The sequence below is a fragment of the Rhea americana genome, unplaced genomic scaffold (assembly GCF_003343005.1).
Source record: "Rhea americana isolate MKP2758 unplaced genomic scaffold, rheAme1 scaffold_149, whole genome shotgun sequence".
Classification (NCBI taxonomy): Eukaryota; Metazoa; Chordata; class Aves; order Rheiformes; family Rheidae; genus Rhea; species Rhea americana.
Genome location: NW_028185583.1, coordinates 754,059 through 770,983, shown reverse-complemented (window position 1 = coordinate 770,983; position 16,925 = coordinate 754,059). Strand labels below are relative to the sequence as shown.

At 36.5% G+C, this 16,925-nt stretch overlaps 1 protein-coding gene across 1 annotated transcript in view; it reads left to right on the top strand.

Annotated features, from left to right (window-relative positions):
- The window catches only part of ADGRG6 (adhesion G protein-coupled receptor G6), a 117,736-nt gene that overhangs the window by 73,505 nt on the left and 27,306 nt on the right, over window positions 1–16,925 (top strand). Inside the window, exons 10-15 of the mRNA XM_085299272.1 lie at window positions 4,102–4,244; window positions 4,961–5,075; window positions 7,160–7,221; window positions 8,712–8,919; window positions 9,418–9,583; window positions 14,013–14,153. Of these exons, the coding sequence (XP_085155398.1) occupies window positions 4,102–4,244; window positions 4,961–5,075; window positions 7,160–7,221; window positions 8,712–8,919; window positions 9,418–9,583; window positions 14,013–14,153 (835 nt within the window). The remainder of the gene's footprint in view (window positions 1–4,101; window positions 4,245–4,960; window positions 5,076–7,159; window positions 7,222–8,711; window positions 8,920–9,417; window positions 9,584–14,012; window positions 14,154–16,925) is intronic.

Sequence of the window (16,925 nt, the reverse complement as noted above, 5' to 3'; positions counted from 1 at the left end):
AATATCATCTTCTGAGAGAGGAACCTTTCCACACTTTGCATTTCTTTGAATGTCTGTTACAGCCAGTGTTATTTTTCTGCTGAATTCTGAACATTTTAATGTTATCATAGTTGAGGTAACCTTAAAAAAAGTTTCTCCACAATGCTAATATTTTTGTGTAATGCTTCTAACTTTCCTATATTTCTGCTGTAGTTTTTGATGATTGTGTGATAAGAATTCAGTATGTTGTTCCTGGGAAAAATGCTTTTGCAGATTCTGTTGCAGATTTAAATAATTCTTAGATTTTATCAGCAGATATTTTGCATTTCTTTCTGTCTCATTCTGCATATTTTCTAGCATTTTGTCTACAGTTTGGAATGCGTCTTCACTGAGTAGCTTATGTTATGGTCAGCTGTTTTTTTGGCAGGCCTGCTACTGTGCATAACTCAGCAGTGTTTACGAGTAATTGAGTATATGGGTCTGCCTGTGCTGCCAACCTTAAAGTAAATACACCAATCACTAGTTGTCTTTAAAGCTAACAGAGCAGCAAGGTTTGTAAAGAATTTAGCACTGACACCTAAAACAAAGTTTTAAAAGTATGCCTGGATAGTTAGGAACCAAAATTGCAGTGACTTTCAGTTGAAATTTAAATTCAYTGAGCACTTAGGTGCTTGTTATTCATTATTCTTGTTATACTTTAAAATCGATTAACATTGACAAAGAAATTAATAGTGATTTGTTGATGACCACAATAATTCAGTGTCAGTTCATCTCGACTCATACAATTAAAATGAGAGGAGAAACACGCCTTAATAATTTTCCACCACGTATCTTGGAGTTTGTAGTACGCGCTTCGTATGGTTTGTCGTTAGTCGTTGCTTCGGGATCCTCGCGCAGTGTAGCTGTTAGACCACAGCCCGTGTGTAGGCACGCTGCCCTGGAATAGCTCCTGAGTCACCCAGCCGGAGCAGAATGCACGCTTTGTGGACGGGTGAGGGCAGCCGCGACGCCCCCGCCTTCTGTTCCCTTCCTCAGATTGGGATACAGCTTTGCTGAGCTGCTCTCTCTGAACCCGCTTAGCTCAGCTGACTAGGACAAAGTGAGACAGGCAGTGATGGTCCCCTTCTTTCTTGCTTGCTTCAGCTCTGCGCATTTCTGTCCAAGCAAAGAGAGGCACAAATACTTGCCTTCATTTTTTATACCTACACCAARTCTGTTTTCTTATATTGATGGCAATAACAGCAGTACAAGTAACTRTAGATGATATATGACAGTATATGATAGATGATGTGAGGGTTGGCCTAGATGATTTCCAGAAGTCCTTTCCAACCTCAACCGTTCTGCGAGTCTGCGATATAATTTTGTCATTAGCTTTAATTGGTTATTCCTGCAAGAATTTGTCTGCTTTTATATGGTGTGCAGTCAAAGATGTAAGGCTGTGTGTAGTAAATCCTGTGACACCAACACAACATGTCAGTAATGCCATTTATGTGAATGTAGGCAAACTTTTTCACAAATTGAGAATTTCTTCCTCCATCCCTAAAATATTTTCTTTCTGGGAGCTGAGTGTGACAAAGATGGAAGGAAACACTTAGCTTCRTATTGCGTCAACTGTCAAGTTAAAAGGTATTTATTTGTTTACTGCWGGAGGCTAGCATGAGTCACTCTGAAAAGTTTATACTAATTGTAGTTTTCATCATAATAAGCAACAAGTTCTTATTATACAATATACATGATATATGCTCCAAGAGTTTCTCAGAAAACAGAAAATACAATGGTTTAGCAGATGATTTTAGTAGTAATTCATAATCTGTATTTTCCCCTATAATTGTTCAGGGCAACTGTAACCAGTCCTACCTCATCTACAGTTATCCCCTCTGTTCTGTTGCTGTTTTCCCTCTGCACAGTTATGAGCACTAAATATCATTTTGCTTAATTGGGAATAGTCAAAAAGCAGCGTAGTAGTATTTAGCAACCATTCCCTTATGATTTCTGCTTTGCAACCAAAGTGCTGAGGTAGGGAGTGGCACCASTATATTAAGTTTTCCTCTTCTAAAGTAAAGGGAATGGATGAATGAAGCCAGAATCTTTTAGGAAAGATGGTTAAATGCCAGGAGATTCTGGGGCTGAAGTATTGGAGGGCTGAAGGAATTGGCAATCTCATAGGCAATTTTCATGCTTCTGCTAAAAATAAATGCCATAATAAACTTTTGCCTAGTAATATATYTGAGGTATACACCAAAAGCTTGTTAATGTACATCTGCCCTACTGAGGTTATTACCATATATTAAACATTCCATGGAGACCAAAGGAATGTTAGGAGAAACTTAGTGTATCGCAGAGCCGAAGCAGTCTTGCCAGGGGTATTTGGAATTTCTCTGCTGAAATAGAGCCATTGTAAAAAACCTAAGCCAAGTCAGCAGGTAACTTCTAGCCACATTTTTATCTTCTTCAGCAATATGTTAAAAATAAAACAGGAGATACTGGAAGAAAAAAGGAAAAGGTATTGATGTTCAAAATAAAAAAAMTGATGCATACATTTCTTTACTTATGGGTCACATCTGCAACAGATGTGTGGAATATTTAATTTACATTCTTGGATTTGTTATGAGGTTTAGGCTTTGTGTCATAGACTGAGAGGTTGTTTTCTAGTGTTGTTTTCTATTGTAATGCCATTTCATTTATGAAAATATGTCAGAAATACTGGTTGGAGATACTCACTTTCAAAACAGTGTCTGGCATCAGGAGAGCTAAATCAGCCATCTGACAGCAACATCTGTGCAATAAGCTGCAGTTTTATCCTGTGCCAGACTAGGCTCCTCCAGAAAGTCTAGTTCTGAGCTATCATCGTGGAGATGTCTTTCTGGAAGTTTTTTGGAAGTGAAGCCCTGGTCTGTCTAGGAAGGGATGCATCAAAACCCTACCAACCCTCTCTAATACCCCTGCAGACTTTTTTCTTCTGCTSTTCTTCTTCAGGTAGGCAGCAAGACCCTTTACTCACTCCTGCTSTCTCCCACTGGGGAGCCCCAGTGAAAGCAGCTTTGTTCTGTGTGTTCCCTCAGCATATGTGTGCTGGCAGTGCCACACAATTGTAGGCTGCCAGGAACTGCTCATGAACTAGGAAGGGCTGTCTTTATTCAGACTGCCTGGTATCCAGAAGCAGTGCTAAAATGAAGGCAGCCCAAAGTAGGCTTGTTTTTTTTTCTTTTTTCCACATTTTGGCTTCTATGAAGATCCAATGTTCCATGCTTCAGTGGCGTCATCTCCTACTAATAAGAGCCAAGCAACGCTCTTGGGTACCGACATATTCTCTTCTCCAACACGCGTTTTCTCTGTCCCAGGAGGAAATTTTTGAGCCTTCCACTYTGGGCTTCTTTCTTGTGTCCTGCTAGAATTGCTTTTCTATTCATTATTTCCCTTCCAGAAAAGCTATGTTTTAGGAGAAGGGTGGGGACTGTTTTATTTCTCTCACAGGAAAGAGTCTTGGGCATTTTGTACTACTCTTATGCCCAAGAAAGTAGCARTGAGCTACAGCACAAAACAGCTATTACTGCTCAAATTTGTATTACTCATCCAAGCAGCCAGACTTTCCTAATTAGGATTAAAACTTTCAGAAGCATGTCAGAGCGGTTTACACTTCATCAAATTTTAGACATCTAAATGTTAGGCATCTGTTTTTAGCCAATCTTATAGGCTTCCTCTGTAGTCAGTGACGAGAGAGACCCTCCAAAGGATGAATTGTCCCATAACTTGTCAAGTTTTGTGAAGTGGGATGAATCAGCTTTTAAGTTCCTAATCCTTTAGAGACCAGACTTTGGCATTAGACACTACAGAGACTATTTTTTTGCTTCCATCTTTCAGTATCTTTTAAAAATCAAAATCTAAATCTTCTGAAAACATTTCTTAGCTCTTTTGATGAGCTACCTCTGTAATGGGAATTAGGGGATGAAATTTCCCAACAATACTTTCCTGTCAGGGTCCTGGATATACAAGAACAATAATTTACAGGTAAGGAACAACATTGTCTTGGTGACACTGTTCCACCCTGGGAAAACCAAGGTTTGTCAGATATTTTTATTTCCACATAATTGGACTCTAACACTTGGATCATTTTCCTTGCAGTTTTGGGGTTTTGGCTCTTCTGGTTTATAACTCTACTAACAACATYAATTTAGAAGAGGAAGACATCCGCCAGAAGCTCGTAAGTAATAATGGAACCATGGCAGATGGATTTAGGCTTCATACTGTGGATGTTGATCCAGTGGGTAAGTAATTTTCAGCTTCGTTATGCTATAGATTTTGTTCGCTTGTCCTATAATAAGTATATTCTGTGTTAAAATAATAATGCATTTMGAAACAGTGTGGCTAATCCAGATTTTAAATTGTTATTTTAAGCCTTATTGTCCGCTGAGCTCAGAGAACCATCTTCAAGATATCTCTTTTAAATAAATATAGCTGTCCAGATTGCTTCAGTCAGTGTTGTGATGTATGATTCAAAGAAGTTGAGACAGTTCTGTTGGGATAGCTCTTTTGGGACAGATACTTTGAGGATAAAGAGGAGTGATATGTCACCAGAGCTGTAATGAGACATTTTGGACCTGCAAGGCACCTTGCCCACTCCTCAACCCTGTTTATTTGGACTCCTGCCAGCTGCTGCTCTTAATCAGTTTCCTTTCAGCTGTCAAATGCCCCCCATCCTTTCCCATCAAGCCTCTCCCAATCAGAAATTGCCTTTTCCCGGGGGGGGGGAAGAAGATGGGCCTGCAAGTGGATGTGGTGTGGACATTCAGTCCTTTTCCCTGAGCAGCAGCAGCAGTGTGTTTTGCCCCCCTTGTGCACCTCTCCTTTACCACATAACTCTACAGATAACATCCAAGCATTTCATTTGAATAGAGTAGTGTGCTACAGAATGGTTTAAGAACTGAGGATGGGCAAGTGAAGAAATTTAAAGTTAAGTCTGATATATTGCTATTTTTTACAGAAAAATGTTTAGCTGAAGAAAACCCTCCAAACTATTTTTGGCCAGATACAAGACCCACTGTAACCAACTTTACATTTTGCCATGGGAGCTCAGTTCAGATTGCATCAAGAACTTGGTAAGTGTTCAAATCCTCGAAAAGCCAAGAGCTGCCTAATTGTTTTACTGCAGCTTTCTGGTTACAGAGTTAAACTGCATCYACCATAATGGATGCCCTGGGTGTTATATTTAAGGATTTTTGTACTGTGATTCAGGAGCAGAAACAAAAAGCACAAAAGATTATGTGTGTGCTATAAAGGTATGTAATTTATTAGTAATTAAAAAAAATACTACCACTTCTGTAGGGTATATTGAGACCCCCCCCCAATTAATATATGGTCAGCATGACTATAAAAATAGCACCTTCTYGCAGAACAAATCTGCTCTCTTCAAAGCATGATGTTTATGTAATTTCAAAACCAAAGTTTCCCATCTGCTGCTAACACAAAATTATAACAGGCACAAGAATGAGCTGGATTTTAATTGAACTTGTGTACAAAATTCTCAATTTTTTGAAGATGCAATGTGCATCTGTTTAATCCATAACCTCTCATCTAGTTAAAGAAAAGTCAAAGAAATGTTATGAAACAAATATTTTGGCAGTGGTCAGTCATAACTGCAGGTAGGAATAATCTTATGTTTAAAATTCTGTGGTTTTAAGGTTTTAAGGTAAATTTTCCCTAATACAGTCTTTCTTTGAGAACACCTACAAATGTTTTAAACACTGTATCTCTATTTCCCATTTGTAAAAAGGGAACATTATTACTTCCTGTGATACATTATTAAAACAGTAAGGCTTTGATCTCCTTTGAGTACCTTGAACATGACTATGATGCAATATTAATTAATCTGTTCAATATTTAAATTAAATACCATTAATTCCAATATAGTAGTCTTATCCACCCCCATTGCTTATGGAACATGTCCAGAGAAGACCAGCTCTCCTACTTTCTACAAACAATATGGCAACATGGATATGAATCAGCTTTGAGGTCCTGTGCCAGACAGGAAGACAACCAGCATTATATTTAACTAACTCACTTCCTCAGCCTGTTAATCTTGTACAAGAACTGTTACATTCTGATTGACCAACTTTTGTTGTAAAGAGCATAGTGCAGAGGTCAAATTCTTTTTATGTCATAACCTCAGAGTCATTACAAATTAAGGCTCCTGGCCTCTGCTGCCCCAGTATTGCTTATCTTTATGACTCATTTGTGGTCTACACAATGCCATTAACTGTCCCTGTGCAGTACTTCTCATCAAAAATTATTGTATACTGCATTGTGCTATGCTTTCCTTGCTTCTGCCTCCATCAACTTTATCCAGTACAGAGCACAGGTGTGACATGTTTTGTCTGAGGCAGTAGAAGGCTGTCCTGATGGACTCTGCTAGCTCTGTGCTTCCCAAAGTAAAAGATTGCTTGTTTGTGTGCTCTTATAATAAATGTGCTATGTTCATCACTTGCGCAGTAACTTCATTCTGTGGTGTGTTTAGTGAAGTGGTAACCATTTTCCATCCTGCCTTTGCCTCTGTGATCAGCATGATTGTCCTTAAAAAAAGTGAGGAACAAGTGTGTCTGATATTGGAGCCATATCCAGGTATTTGGCTTGTGTCAGGCTTTAGAGAAAGCATTTTGAAAAAATTACTTTTTATGTCTACCCCTCACCTTAGATCTGGATCTGATGGTGGCCTGCTGAGTTTTTCACAGGTAGTGTAAATTTATATCTCCCCATACCTCCTGTATATGTGTTCCGAGAGGTACTACTGTTTCCTATGATCTTGATCAAAGCCCTGAGTATCAAAGATAAATTTTAGAAATAGCTTCTGATTAGGCCACATTAGGGGTGTAATAATTTATATCAAAGCTTGCGTCTTTCTTGAAACACAAGGCTAGAATTTTCACTGATGYAATTCATCAAATTAGTACAGGAATCAGCTGATAACTTATCAGAAAGAACTGGAGTTTCCTTCTCATCACTGTCACTGAATTGATCACATATTTTCCACTGCCAAGCATACATTGCTTATTTTAGTTAGGGTCATGTTACTAGGTAAATCGTAAGTTGAGAATAGCATATCACTGTGATATCTACAAAAGAATTGAGACATACGTATGAACTATAATAGCAAAAAAATATATACTTTGTTATTTTTTCTCTTTAGCTATTTGGGTCTGCAGAATTATACCTCATACTGGGGCCAACCTGACCTGAGAAATTGCACAGGTGGGTACTTTGATATTCATCTTTGGCTTGGAAGCCAGCAGAATAGTCTTGCAGATTTTGGTTACTAATTACTCTAAGGAAGGAAGTTCCAGTAAGGAAGAATATCTTCCTCTCTTGTGCCAAGTTGTTTAAAATCTTTWTGAAAAATGAGGGCAAAGTAAATATCTAACTTCTGGGGAAGCGCACCAAATTGAATCCAGCCCACCTGTGAAACTCTCTGGATATGAGTTAATGAAATCAACCAAACTCTTCATGTAATTTAAGCAAGAATGGGGACAGGTGATAGCTTGCATCAATTTGATATTCAAAGTCAAATTTTTAACTGTTTTCAGGGCCCACTGAAGCTAGTGGAAAGATTTCCACTGTCTTCCCTAGGYTTATGCTTAGACTTTTCAGATTTTTTCTCAATTTAAAAAATGTCACTTGAACTCATTCTGGCCTTAAAGGAATATTAAAATAAATAGATATTAATTTTTGGCCCCTTTGGCAGAGCTAGAGTCTCCCACATCTTTCTCTATAGTCAGTGGAGAGAAGGAGTCTCAAGGGTAATTCAGAGCATCTACAATAAGTTCCTGTTCTGAACTGCTTTCAAGAGAAGCCTCTTCTTTCTTTGCTGATTATACAGAGATCATAGGTAATCTGGCTACCTAACTTGGTTGATTATGTTGGATACTAAGAGTCAGGCTATATGAAAACATCTTTTRATATAGAATGAGCAGTTTCTTTAAATGTAACAAAAGCTACATTAGAAAACACAGTATTAAAGAACACAACCAGTTTCAAATTAAAGAAGGGCAGTTTTCTTTCAGAATAGCCAGTAATGTCTCAAATATTTTAAGGTGGTGTGATATTAATATTTGCATTAGTTTTCCATATAGGTGATACCAAACATATGGTTTGCATATAATTTACACTAATACTTTACCACTGCACACAATATCAAACTTTCCTTACTAGTAAAATTTTTCTCATGAAATTTGCTTCTGTRCTACAATTTCCAACCTTCTGAACAGGAGTGTAGTCCTCTGAATGTACAGGAATCATTCACAGTGGGATCAGACTTTCTGCCTGGAATTTAAAAGAGTAAGTATTTTGTCAGCAATAGTGACCCAGGGACCCATTTTTTTCCACTTCAAGAATGAAAAAGAGCTGCTGGAGGATGCGATAAGGAGAAAAAAAGAGAGAAAATACACTTTTTATTCCTCACTTCTCCTTTTTCATTTCAAAACCATTTTTATAATTATTCTGATTTACAAACTCAGATGAAGTTAAGGAAAAGAAAGACACAGCCAATGAGGACAGCATATAAGATGCCACAGGTTCTGTATACTTTTTCATAAAATTATAAATTTGATAAAATAGTAAACACTRATGTTTCTTACAAGTACATGCTCTAGCTTTCAACAAGGAGTAAAAAAAAAATCAGATTTACTTCAGTATTAATATAAATTATTTTATCTTTTTTATTCCTGTTACATGTACACTCACAGAAAATGCAGCTGATATTGCCAATCAGCTTTTGAATCTCACTGGTGAAGGACAGCAGCTAACTTCAGACAAAGTAAATGATGTTGTCCAGAAGCTCAAAAAAATTGTGAATGATGAGAAAATTGATGAATCTCTGGGTTCTACCGTGGTGACAATTTTTTCCAATATTCTAACAAGTTCAGACAGTGTATTGGCTGCATCATCTTCAGAGTAAGTATTTCTGTACTTGAGAAATGCTATTAAGAACAACCGGTTTCACTACCCGTAAAGAATGGATTCATGCTTCCATAAACAGACAAATATTTGCAATAAAACAAACTCTTCTGATTTCCATCAAAAAGAATTTGATGAGATGAACAAAAGGTTCTTCCTGAGTTATCAAAACTAAAATTAACGTGCATAACAAAGGTAAATTATTTTGATGTAAAAGAAGTCTCTTGAAAAATGACACATYATAGGTTTAAGTATCACTGGAAGATTGTTTCAAAGCCTTTGATATAAAGTCAGATATTTTCTGTCAATCAAAACCTTTTGTTTTCAGCAGAGGTACCTAARTTTACAGTATGACAGTCTCCTTGTGAATACACAAGTGAGTGACAGAAAGACAGTTAATAATAAGAAAGTGGTCTTAGTAATGGAGAACAGACAATACTATAGTTTTTTTTCTTCTGTCCTCAATTTTTAGATTTTTTTTTTTTCTGCTTTTAGAGCTCTAAAAACTATTGATGCCTTGGCTCTAAAGATCCAATTCACTGGACCATCCATGAGCATTTCAACACGAAACCTGGCACTTGGAGTATCTTCTATAAATTCAACTTCATTCAAAGGTTCTTCTTTTAGTGTCAGTCCACAGAATAATGCATCTGATTTTCAGGTACAGAATGAAAATTGTATTTGAATGTGAAATGCATCTGAGGTTCAAAGTTTATTTCCTGTGAGTACTGTGCAACCACTTAGAACTCCCTTTATTCCCCCTACTACTCTATTCCCTTTTTTCTGCAGTCATCCAAACAGGTCAATTTAATATTTCCTTGAGTAGCAGGAAACCCAGATGAACCCATGTGTTCCATACTGATGAAAAATATTTTGCTTACAAATCTAGAACTTACTGTATTTTTTTCATTGTTTTGGGCTACTGAAAAGGAAAAATAACTTTTAAGAATCTTCTGTATGCTATCACAACTCTGCTGATGAGTTTCAGTTTGAGAATAAGACAGCTAAATGTATGCATCTACATATAGATTTCAACAGATACRGTAAGTATTTGAGCTTTCAGTATAGTTTAGACATTTACAGCTAACACCTAGGGCTGATCCTGTTGCCCACACATGGGCTTATAGTACAATTTGTGATGTCCAGTGGTGTTCARAACATTCACATAGAGTTTGTCTGATCAAATCAAAACAAAAATAAAGAGAGATCACTCAAAGTGCAGAATAGTTTCTAGTGCAACAGTATYAAGACAGGTGGCTGTATTTAAGATATTTGTCATCACAACACCATTTGAGGCTTAAAATTATTTTTCACAAATGAGGAAAAATCTTTCACAAGTGGACAACACAGACAAGGTATAAACAAAGCCACATCTAGAAACTGTTTAGGCATATGAGAAGTAGATGAACATCTGTTGAGATTTTCTTAACTTCCTGTGGAAATCAGTGGCAATGAGGTAGCTAGACTTTAAAAAAAATAATATATGTGCGTGTATATATATATATGTTTGCATATATGTGTTTGTAAACATTTGTTATATTGTTCATAGTTAYATAAGAAGTCTATGGCAGAGGTAATGTAATCTCCTAAGTATTTAAGTTAAACTTAGATTACCCTTCAGATATAATGAGACTTACTTGGAGAAACATATAGAAAAGATGAAACAGAAAAATTAAAAAATCTACTATCTGTTGGACCAGAGGAATCAAATCTGAATTTACATGTGGAACAATTATGGATAACAGCTAAAGGCTAATAATTAGAGTATGAGCATCTAATGAAACCAAATTCACTGCTACAATGAATTGGTGAGACAGGAATCCTAATAAATGGATCATCATTTTATAAAGTGTTATGTACCATAGAAATTAAAAACAGTAAGAAAGGCTGTTAGCAAAACTAATGGTAATCTAAAAGGCTACAGACCTTTTTACATGTGGTCTATATAGACTTGGATCAAATCTCAAATGCTGGTTTGAATAGCTATAAATAGATTTAATGTAATCAGGTTTTAATGCAATTATATTCATAGAAATTTTAGCCAAAATTCATCTGAATCAGCTGTATTWGAAATATTTGATGGTTGTAAATATACTTTTATTTGACTGTTGTATTAATGAAGCTTAATAGTTGGTTRTTTCTCCTCCAAATTTCATCCTGTAGTTATGGAAAGAGGAAAGGAAAAATTCTGAAATTAGATATGGGATGTTCTACATGTATAATAAGAATTACCATCTGTGGCTTGAGGACATCCAGGAATTTTCTTGCCCTGGAATCGTTTACTGTAGCACTGTCTAAATAATCACAAAATCCAAACTCCATCAAATTATTTATAATGTTCCTATTGGAACATGAGTTTATTCTCGGTTTTAACGTTTCCAACAGCTGATTGAGAATTCTTAGCATCCTCCCCACCAGAAATGTCTGCAGCAGCTGTGATCACAGCTTATATTTTCCGTGTCTATCAGGAAAGATGTTTGCTATCCCTACTGGAGGGAGATTCCCTTGTGAAAGCCCAAGCTGTTCACCGGTGATGTGATGATCTMTCCTAGGGTCATCAGGGAGCCCTAAACTCTTCAAATTTTATGTCAGAATATTTCCAAATGTTATTTCCTTTTTTTCCCCTTAAAGTAGGTATCAAGCAAATGTATCCATAGCAGTTTGGAAAAATTCTATTTTAGCTCCCTGTGTCTTTATGTTTCTTGCCAAACCTTTGACTAAGTTAGTTTTTGGTGGTTCGTATTATTAAATTGTTCCTGTAATTTATCCATACCTCTTTATAGAAGCCTCTTCCATTCTATTTGCAGACAATACCTAATGGGATATCTTTATCAGATGCATGCTTTCTAATTAATGTGGCAGATTTATCCTTTGAAAACCTGTTATTCAAGTGCTTTTAGCCYTATTAGGAGATACCTATGAACCATRTTTTACTAGTTTCCAAGGGTACCTGTTACTCACAGTAAGTTGATAGATCGTAGAACAGTGAGGTTGGAAGGGACCTCTGGAGATCATCTAGTCCAACCCTCAGCATAGCCCATACGGGGATTGAACCCACGACTTTGGCATTAGCAGCACCGTGCTCTAACCAACTGAGCTAAACCTGCCCTGAGCCTAGACTTTAAATAAATTAGTTTGTGACTTGTAACTTCCTATTAGTTAACAGTGCATTAGTGTTATATGACTGATCGTGAAAGGAGTGTGAATTTCCTCATCTTGTAGTAAAATTCTTTAACACTTTTACTATATAGCAAACATGACATTGCTTACTCCCTTTTCTTGATAGGTAAGGTGGTACACCCATAGTATGAGAGCATGTAGTCATAGAATTGCTGTGTGGTAGATAACGAAATACAAGTTTGCACCCTCGTTACTTTCCGGCTGTCTTGTTASGTCACTGTGCCATATTTGACATGTTGCCTGTAGTGATTAAACTTATACTGATGATAAAAAAAAATCCTTTTTCTGTGCTACATAGCACAAAATAGTAGAGCAGTGTCTCTTAATTGTTGTTTTTAAGTCTCCCTTCTGTAATATAGAAACTAGAAAAGCTGATAAGAGCTTAATAAATCTTTATAAGGARCCAGGACAGAGTTTAGCAAGCATTATTGCTACTGTCTGTTAGTKAATGCAAAGACTTATCCCAGGAGGAATTAAGTTAGCTACTCAATTTTATATATGGATTATACCTAAGCTGCCAAATAGAAACATAGAAAATAGCACATTTAAAAATCACAGAATGAAAAACATACAGTAATTCTATAGCTGTGTGAGACATTCACTGTAACGACGTCTACATTGTGCACTCTAATTTCATGCAGAGGTAAGTAAGTCCACCGTAGCCACCTAGAACAGGAGCGCTGCAAGCAAATATGGCCTGCAGCAGTTAGTAGGGGCACCACTGTGTGTGCTGTTTTCCCGGAGCTCAGCTGGTGCTGCCCTGTAGGCAGAGCAGTTCAGTAAGCAATAGCTGAGCTTCCGTCATGGCCCTGTGTCACACCACGTAGCGAAGCCTCAGGAAATCTTAAATCTTTTTTTTTTTTTTTTTTTTTTTTAAAAAAGTGTATGTAAGTGGATGAGGAAGAAATCAAAGCATTTGATCCATTTTTATCCTTATGGTTTTGTCTGTGGATTAGACATGCCTAAAGATGAATGGCTCTTAAGTGTTTTATGACAAGTTAAGTATAAGTTGTGCTTCATGTGTTTTTTGATTCTGTGGAATCCACCACAAAATCAATTCCTGTTAATGACATTATGCTCTGTGGAGGTCCAGTTTGTCAAAGTTCTTATCTTACAAAGATAAAAGTGTTACGTGGCACTTGTAGGAGAAAAAAGTTCTTTACACTAGAAATCTTTTACTGAGTGCATTGCTTTGCATTGATGCTTACAGGGCTGTTTTAGAAAGAAGCTAGTTTTTTCCTTTTGCTTTAGTGATTACAAAATGCGTTTGTTGCCTAGCAACAAAGGAGCTAGAAAATGAGCAAGATGCAACACAAATGCTATATGAGGGCAAGCTACTTTGCTTGCAGAGAACGGTACTAAGACATTGCACAAAGCAAGTGAGTTTAGAGTCCTGGAAGTTTTCTACACAGTCAGTAGAAAGAAGAAGGAACTATTAGAAGGTAGTGGAGAATGCTCAAGTCAAATGTCAAGTACTAGTATGACAAGCCCCCACAAAATTGGATGTGCTGGAGAAATGATGTGTCTATGGATCTTATGTGCAGATCAAATAATACAGCTCAAGAAAAAAAGATTCAAAGCATATCTTTCTGTTCTTAACATTGTTTGGTATGAGGAAAACTGTCCTGAAAATTAATCAAAATTATTGGCTGCAATTATTACAGCAAATCATCAGTATAGCAGTGAAGGAGTTTTTTTCATCTGCAACTTTCCTGTAGGAGAAGCCTKATCTCTTACTGGAGGGAAGGAGGGGACCTCCTAAGCCTATTTTTTATTACATCAGTTTTTGCTACAGGTCATATTAGTGTTGATGATTCTAGTCCCATGTCTAGATCTCCTTGCAGAAAGGTCTGAACCCGGTTGTGGTCAATGAATGATATGCTTTTTGTTTTGAACATTTTCTTTTACAGATAGATTTTGACAAGGATCAGACAAATGCCTTGGCTTCTGTTGTTCTGCCATCAAATTTACTGAAGAATTTAAGTCAAGATGAGTTTGAAGTTATATCCAGGGCTCAGTTTACTTTCTTCAATAAAAATGGTCTTTTCCAGGTAAATATGAATGTGCTGAAAGTAATTTCAGTTAGGGTGAATCAAAGGCAGCTGCTACAGTATCTTACAGTGTAAACATTTTGCTGCATCTCATGAGTCAGTGAGTCATAGGAATGAAATGGTAGCAAATGGAGGCATTAGCAATAACATTATGAATTCAGAGTGACAAAATAGCTGTCATGCCCAGGTTGTGTTACAGTCAGATATTTGACCACAAGTTCCTGTCACATACAAGGTGAACTTATGCCTAGAGTAGTTAAGGGGAAACTGGATTCCAGGTAATTRTAATCACAGTAAATTAGCAAGGCTTCTTAAAGGCCATATCTTCTACTGATGTACATCGATAGAGGGCCTTGATGTTCAGTGGAGCAAGGTTCTTTCTCAGCTGGGAATTTGGCCTATAATACAGCTAAATGGTGTGTCTTTYTCTTTTCCTTAAAATTATTGATTGACACTTAACCCAATGGACCATTTACATTCAGTTTAAAACTCTGGGCTATGGTCATCAACCAGAGAATATTTATTTCTACATGTACTCTTCTTCTTTTCATACATATGTGTTCCCGCAAGCACACTGTTTAATATTGCCTGGATGTTTCTATAGACAACATGGTTATGGAATAAAGGTAACAGTATTTGTACCTGAAAACCAGAAGAATCTAAGTAGATATGTTTTTTTTCTCATTTARGTCCCAGTGTACAGTAATTGTAAATTGTTCCAGCATGATATATGCTAAAAAAAAAGWTAGAGTTTAACAGCTTAGAAAAACAAACAAAAAACACACCTATACTAAAAAATAGTTCATTGAGAAGGAAATCATTTCATAATGAACTGCAGGCGGATCCTCAAAAAGTTTGAGTTTGTTTTCCCATTAGTATTTCAAGTGACCTTTGGCTCTTGTGCATCCGCAAAACTCTGTAGTATTGTGTTGTCCCTGTATTATCGTTTTTATTGGCAGTGTATCCAGATTCTTCAGATAGTCTAGGCAAGAAAATACCCATGACCCCGAGTTGCCTTCTGAAATACACTCTAAAGTATCTTTAACTGTTTAAAATAGCTGTCATTTTAAGCCCACTTTTAAGAGAAACAAGATGAGTACATTTAATAAAGAAAGGCCAAAAATACAGAAGCAGGCTTGTCATAATGGTATAAGATCATATAAAGTTGAAACATGCGATCTTATTTATATTGCAATAAAATAGTTGTCAGGAGGTCTTCCCACTAACCATATAGGTATCTCCTCTCTCTCCTCTCTCTCCTCTCTCTCCTCTCTCTCCTCTCTCTCCTCTTTCTTCTGTGTTTATATTTTAGATTTTAGTGTACAGTTCAGATTGTGAGTATTGTAAACTAATAAAAGCACATGCCTGTGTTCATAACAGATATTGTAAAATTGATACGTATGTGCATCTCACGTGTCTCTTAATGGTACTGGAATGTGTTTCTAAGTATACTTGGTAAGTCAGSGGAAGGTGAAGCAATAAAATCTGCAGCTAATATTCCTCAAAATTTTAGTCTTATTCTTCAAATTTTTTATGGGTGACATTTTCAACCAAAATAATTAAATATGTGCAAAACTCACATTTTTCATTAATWACCATTGTTTCCAAATTCATATGACTATCAGACAGAAACAGTAATGTGGCCAGTCATCTCATATCTAAATGTGGAAAACTGTTCATATAACTCATTTCAGTAGAAGTGGAGCGCAAGTCAGCAAAAATAATGAACAGTAAATATTTTAGTCCATCTAAAAACATTATCAATGATTTAGTAAACRTATCAATTGTTTTTTGGTAAGCATGGTGTGTATTACGAGGAATTCTAAATTCATGATGTTCAAGAAGAGAAAGAAATGTACACAAAAAGTTCTTCAGCATTTGAATCTACTTTATGCTAATATTTCTGTTTTAGCATACTATTATTGTAAGCCTGTATTAAGGTAGATTATTCTAATTTATTAGAATCATCATTAGAATTATTATTAGAATAGTAACAGCATGTCATCTGTTCTGAAATACCTCAGGTGTGCTTTATTCCTGATAATAAAAATATCATTGTGTGTGCTGTTTAAGTAATTGCCATTCTGTGAAGAGAATTCCAAACATTATTCAGTAGTTGCTGATCAGATTGCTAGCTAAAGTGGTAGCTTATGTCAGAATTATATCTTCCTATTAAATTAACCTGAAGTATAAAATAAATTGATCAACATGCCATCTCAAACCTAATAACTATATTCACTAGTGTAAAAGTGTTTTAGAAATATACTTTATTCTGACTGAAATTTTAAGAAATCACAGTGCTATTAGCTTATTTCATATAAATATTCACTATAACAGTGAGACATCATACTTAACAGCACTGGGATTTTTTTAATTGCAACTGAGAGAATGCTTGTGAGTTTTATCCTGCCATTCATTAAAATCTGATGATGGCATTACTTAGAAGACAAATTGATTTAAGCTGTTCGGGGTGGGATTCATCTCACCAAATGTATGTGTGTTCACTGAAGATACCTGTGTGTGAACTGCTGTCTGCAAGATACCCTCAAAGCCAGTTAATGGAGAGGAATGGACCCTRTTAAGCATGATACATCTCATCCTAGTGTAGGAGGAGGATGGCAGTAGGATGCAGTCCCCCAGACAGAGGAGAATAGCAACACCTGAGACACAGAGCGGTAGCTGCCTGAGGTGACAGTGAGCCTATAAGAGACCAGTGATCTGGAGCAGCAGCTGGAGACCAGGCAGGATACCCTAAAACCTCTAAAATGGACA